This window comes from Triticum aestivum, chromosome 1B (assembly GCF_018294505.1).
Source record: "Triticum aestivum cultivar Chinese Spring chromosome 1B, IWGSC CS RefSeq v2.1, whole genome shotgun sequence".
NCBI lineage: Eukaryota > Viridiplantae > Streptophyta > Magnoliopsida > Poales > Poaceae > Triticum > Triticum aestivum.
This window is the reverse complement of record NC_057795.1, coordinates 664800641-664806977: the sequence shown is the minus strand read 5'-3', so window position 1 is coordinate 664806977 and position 6337 is coordinate 664800641. Positions and strand designations below refer to the sequence as shown.

The following is a 6337-nucleotide window of genomic DNA, read 5'->3' as shown; positions in this document are numbered from 1 at the left end:
TTTGTTTTTAGAAGGATGTATGAGAAGAGTTGGGCCAAGCAGAAATGAAAAGGTGTATGAGGATTAGAATGGAAAGCTTGGGGTTGATTCTGAGGCTGACAAAGAGCGCGTTGAATGATTGTTAGACGCAAAATTAGAGGTTTAAACTGGGCTAATTGGATCGATATAACTTCTTATTTTTTGCGGGTGAATTGGATCCATATAGCTAATTGTATTTGTTTGTGTGTTTTTTTTTTTTTGACGAAACATACCAGCACTACTTTTCATTCATTAAGAAGGAACTGGCAAAGCCGGGAAATTACAGAGGAATAGAGGGATGAGAGGAAATAGATTACACCTGACACAATAGAAGGGAAAAAGAAAAGAAAAGGGAAGGACCGGAATGCCATCATCTTCCATCGTCCTCGCGAACGGAAGGCTGCATGAGAACACCACCACTGCAGACCAAAAGCTCCAATCAACCCGAGACCATCCATGTTACCTCAAGGCTATTGGTGTAGCCGAAGGGCAATGAGCGACCGAGTTCACACCCGGACGAAGAGTCACACACATGAGTCTACAACACAACAGCGGCACCGCCGGCGAAGCCAAAGGGCAACAAGGAGCTTGAGTGTACACCCAGATCGCTTCACTGTGCTCACCGACCACCGTAATCGCAAAAGGAAAACTCCGACAGCACGGAACCACACCTGAAGAAGACACCACCAGAGAAGAAGAGCAATCACATCACAACAAACAATCCACTTGACCCTCGACAATGTCAGCAAGCAGGCAAGTTCTTCGGGCTCCCCAACGCTAATTGTATTTGTCATCACAAGTTATGGATATTCTGTTAGGAATGACTACCATTGAGTGCTTAGTGACTTGTGAAAACAAGACGGGGAGCAGGGGCATTTCCGGAGTGGACTAATCAAACAATGTCTTTGCACACAATTCTCATAGTTTACATGTTGGTGTTACAATTCAACTGACACTCACATACAATTTGCATCCATCAATCCTGTCTTACTTCCCGGGCACGAAGTTGGTGGCGAATGCCCACGCGTTGTTGTTGACAGGGTCGGCAATGTGGTCGGCAAGGTTCTCCAATGGGCCCTTGCCGGTGACAATGGCCTGCACAAAGAAGCCAAACATGGAGAACATGGCGAGGCGGCCATTCTTGATCTCCTTAACCTTGAGCTCCGCAAATGCCTCGGGGTCGTCGGCCAGGCCAAGTGGGTCAAAGCTGCCACCAGGGTAGAGTGGGTCGACGATCTCGCCGAGCGGACCACCAGCAATGCGGTACCCCTCAACGGCCCCCATGAGCACAACTTGACAAGCCCATATGGCGAGGATGCTCTGGGCGTGGACGAGGCTGGGGTTGCCAAGGTAGTCGAGGCCACCCTCGCTGAAGATCTGAGAGCCAGCCTTGAACCAGACGGCCTCGCCGAACTTCACACCATTGCGGGCAAGCAACTCGGGAAAGACACAACCAAGCGCACCGAGCATGGCCCATCGGCAGTGGATCACCTCGAGCTCCCGGTTCTTGGCGAAGGTCTCAGGGTCAGCCGAGAGCCCGGCGGTGTCCCACCCATAGTCACCGGGGAACTCACCAGTCAAGTAGCTGGGGGGCTCGCCGGAAAGCGGGCCGAGGTAGAGCACACGGTCAGAGCCGTACCACGGGCTGCTCGACGAAACTTGTTTGGCCTTCGCCGCAGTCTTGCGCATGTTCACACGTGCGTCACCAATGAGAGCCGACGAGGGCAAGTTCTTGACGGCCTTGCCGGCGAAGGACGAAGAGGAAAGAGACATGGTGGTGGCCGCCATTGCGCTGCACTTATGGTGTGTTGTCCCTGTGTGTTCTCCAATAGTGTGGCTTGAGTGTGTGGAGATGGTTTAAGAGGAGATTGTATGGAGCTATTTAAAGAGCTTGAGCCTTGAGGGAACAAGAATATAGAGAAATTAATTGGTTGGTGCTTGGTGACAGCTGACAAGAGAGACGGTGGTGAAAAGAAATCTGCAGCTTGGATGCCATTGGTGCAGCCAGAGGCCTTAAATGGATGAGATGTACTTGTGGCTATGGTTAGGGCTAAGGCTCGTGACTGGACCAGCTTTTGTAAGACAAGTCGAAAGAGACCGCTGGCTTAAAATGTGTAGGCCACGCTCACGGGATGGTTTACCAGTTCATTTGGTCGCATCCTCTTGCAAGTTTTCCCAACGTACATCACACTGGGCGCTTGCCCAACAAATTCGATATCTGGCTGATCGTGCCACTTGCATCGTCTTGCATGTTTTCTTTGCCTGTTGGGTTTGATTGTCGGAGTGATCGTGCTTTTATGGGGTTGCATGCGCGTGTGATAGGTTTGTGTCGTGTTTTTTTTCTGATTTTTCATTAACTAACTGAATAATTCTCTTATGCTTAATTAACTGATTAGGCAAATATTTTGTCTCCGTTTGAGAAAAAAAATTTGTTATCTGGCGTTGATCGTTCCAGAAATTTTTTCATACGGTCAGTACACACATGACATGACTACAAGAGTAAATATGTGTTTCTTTGCCTCTTGTGATTGTCCATTCCCTGAAAAATACTAGAGGTAAATATGTGTTTCTTTGCCTCTTGTGATTGTCCAACCCCTGAAAAACACTAGAGGTACGGCGGAACCCAGGGCAAACCAGTGAAACATGTGTGGATAGGAAGACCAAGTGGATTCGTGACCACCAATTAATTAGCTCCCTGCTTCTCTACTAAAAATAAAGACTAGACTCATGCACACACGCATGCAGGTTATATAAGGAAGCACCCGACCTGACCAGCTCGCTCATCAAACACCACACACCATGCCCATCGCAATGCCTTGCATGCCGGCCCCGGCACTAGCCCTGGCGCTGCTCGGTGCTTTCGGCCTCGCCATCGCCCCGGTTGTTCATTCGGCCCCCACCATCGAGGCCATCCAATATACATGCGCCAAGACAATACAGCCAGACTCTTGCAAACACGTCCTGCTCGCCAACACGGCCGCCGGCTCACCGGAGGTGAACAGCGTCCCCCTAATGTCCCTGCAAGTCGCGGCAAAGCTCGCCAAGATGGCCAACGGATTCGCCAATGCCAGGCTCACCACGAACCCGCACCCCGCCAAATGCCTCCAAAACTGCATCGACGACCTTCATAGAGTGGCCAAGGCATTTGAGGGGCTCCCAGTGGAGGCGGTTAAGCCTGGCGACGAGGCGGGGGTGCTGTCCTTCAGCTCGGAGTTCAGGCCGACATGCGGGGACGACTGCCCGAAGCCAATCCCCGAGAGGACCGAGGACGAACGGGCCACGCGCGACAAGTTTGTGGGTGTCATGAGAGCGATCGGCGTCATGCAGGACCTTTTCATAACCAAGACTTGGTAACAACGTACGGAGTACCTCGCCTAATTTTATTTTGTTTGTTCTTCTCCTTTTTCTGTGGGTTATTATTTTGTTTCTTCTTCATTGGTGGATTTCCATCGTGTCTATGAGCACAGGCTTCTGGATTACAATGCATTACCGTGATGTACTTATTAGTACTTTGACACATTTCTTTGTTTAATAAATAATTGTGTGCATCGCTCGATGCAGAGGCGGGTAATCCCCCTTTTCAAGAAAAGAACTCCCTCCCTTCATAAATATAAAGATGTTCGAATGTTTTGAATCAAATGTATATAAACACGCTCTATTGTGGTGGTCGACTCATTTCAGTTCATATGTAATTAATATTGAAATATCCAAATCGTCTTATTTGTTAACAGAGGATGTACATGCCAAGAAATTAAAAGAGGAATCAAGGTGGATTTTTGTTACCAGTTGGTGAGGACCAAGTCATAAATATAAGGAAAAAGTCCAAAACAAACCTTGAATTTGTCAGGGAAAGGTAAATCAAACCCTGAACTCTCACTCCCTGAAATCAGCACACCAAACTCCCGTATCCCGGTCTATTTTAAACCTTGAGAGGACTTAGCCGGTATTTGCTGAATTAGGACGGCCCATTAACGTCGTCGCTCGCGCGCGCGCACTGCTCTGGGATATCTTTGTTTTTTTTTTGTTTTTTTTCTCTTTTTTAATCATGTCTATTTTTTCTTCGTATCCAATGTACATTTTTAACGAACACATAAAATATTTTTTGATAAACTTTTGATACTTTCATATTCTTTATGTACATTTTTAAATTAAATGTTTTCATTTTTTTTGAATACATGGTTATATTTTTTACAAATGCATGTTTACATTTTCTTACTGACAATAAACATTTTGTAAAATCAAACAAACTCTGCTGCATGGTTCACCATTTTTAAATATGTAGACACTTTTTTCAAGCACATGCCAAGTATATTCTCTTAAATGTAAGACACAATTTTTTACAACATGCACACTTTTTCTTTACATTGTACACACATTTTTCTTTGAAAATGTCACGAACACATTTTTTTAAACTCATGAACATTATTGAAATGCTACATTTTTCGAATGTACAAAACAATTTTTTGAATCACACAAATATTATTATACATTATATAAACATTTGTTTGAATTGGTCCGTACATTTTCTTAAAACCTGCGATATTTTTTAGATGTCACAAAATTTTTTCTTACAATTTGTTCAGATTTTGAAATTTGTTCCTATTTTTTAAATTTTCAAAAAGCATTCACACATTAAAATTATGTTTATGTTTCAAAAAGTGTGCGCACTTAAATTTTTTGTTCAGCTTTCAGAACAGAAAAGGTCGCTTCATGTCTGGTTGGCCGGCCCAGACGAGTACGTAGCCAACGATCCGAAGCATATTCTAAAAAAAAATTTAAAAAAATAAAAAAACGTTATTTATAAAATGTGACACAATTTTTGAAAATACGAAACATTTTCATAGCATGTGAAAAACTGTTGAAATCTGAATATTTTTTGTAGTTGTTTTTAGAATCACAAACAGCTTTTTAAAATGCGAATAGAATTTCAAAATTCCAGAAAAAATTCAAAACACAAAATGAATTAAATTTGTGTGATAAATTAAAAACAGAAATATTTTTTAACTGCTGGAAAATTTAGAAATGCGCGAATATATTTTAAAGTTCATGATTTCTTGTTGTGTTATAGTGGGCCGGCCCAAATTCTGAGTAGCAGGTTATCCCGGCCGGGATTTTCTTATTCCCAGTGTGCCAAACAGGTCTATGGTCCAAAATAGACCGAGACTACATGTTCAGAGTGCCAATTTCCGGGATTCAGAGTTCAGGGTTTGATTTAGCTTTCGTCTAGAACTTCAAGGTTTGTTTTGGACTTTTTCCTAAATATAAAAAGGTCTTGTTGCAGAAAAATTGCGCAAGTGAAGTTTTGTTGCAAAACGTAGAGCCGTTGTAGACCATTGCAACAAGCATATGTTTCATAAGTATTTTTTTGCAAGGGAAGTTTTGTTGCAAAACATAGACCTGTCGTAGATCATTGCAACAACGCATACGTTTCATAAGTATAGGTCCAGTTGCAAAACCTAGTTCGACAAAGGATGGCATGCGGGCCTTCACTTAGACGCGTGTCATGCAGAGAAGGTGGCGGACACGGCTGCTATGATCCGCTGGGTAATGGTAAGTGTTTCTCATATTTTTAGTAGTTTCCGAACATATTTAATTATTTTAAATATATATGTATATTAATTTATGTTCTTCAAAAATCTAACAATAATAATATTTTTGAGAGAGAAAGTAAAATGAATATTAATTAGCTGCAAACGGTCAGACAAAAACGGTCAGACAAATGCGGCGTGGGTGCTAACACACGTAAGCCCAGCAAAACTCCATCGGGTACAGGCGTAGCGCGAAAAAAGCGGAAAAAAAACACTCTAAAATTGGTTCTCAGCGAGCCGTGAGAACAGCGAACGAGTTACTAACTACCTGACCAACTTTGCGCTGCTGACCAATTACAGGGCGAACATTTTAAGTACTTCGTAGCCGCGTAATTTATCACACATGTCACCATTTACTGTGGCGCTTTGATTTTTATTTTTTTGGAAAACATTTTGGAAAAAGTTCATGAATTAAAGAAAAGTTCATTTGTTTTGAAAAAAATAATCAATTTTGAAAAAGAGTTCACAATTTTGAGAAAAATTTCTATCAATTTTGAAAAAGGTTCATCCGTTTGAAAAAATAGTTCACAAATCTTGAGAAAACAGTTCATCAAAATTCAAAAAATGTTCATCCATTTTGAAGAAAGTTCATCGATTTTGAGAAAAATTACAAAAAATGATCAACATTAAAAAAGTTCATCGAAATTCAAAAAAGTTCATCAAATTTGAGTAAAAATTCATCAAATTTTTCAAAAAGTTCATCAATTTGAAGAAAACGTTCATGTATTTGC

At 42.4% G+C, this 6337-nt stretch overlaps 2 protein-coding genes across 2 annotated transcripts; one reads left to right on the top strand and one right to left on the bottom strand.

Annotated features, from left to right (window-relative positions):
• Positions 1–819: 819 nt before the first annotated feature.
• Positions 820–1892, bottom strand: LOC123146452 (chlorophyll a-b binding protein, chloroplastic). Its single transcript, NM_001426790.1, has one exon. It carries the CDS (start codon positions 1804–1806, stop codon positions 1006–1008), a length of 801 nt encoding a protein of 266 aa, NP_001413719.1. The 5' UTR covers positions 1807–1892; the 3' UTR covers positions 820–1005.
• A 904-nt stretch (positions 1893–2796) lies between these two features.
• LOC123099238 (uncharacterized) lies at positions 2797–3594 on the top strand. Its single transcript, NM_001426791.1, has one exon. It carries the CDS (start codon positions 2818–2820, stop codon positions 3370–3372), a length of 555 nt encoding a protein of 184 aa, NP_001413720.1. The 5' UTR covers positions 2797–2817; the 3' UTR covers positions 3373–3594.
• The last annotated feature ends 2743 nt before the right edge of the window (positions 3595–6337 follow it).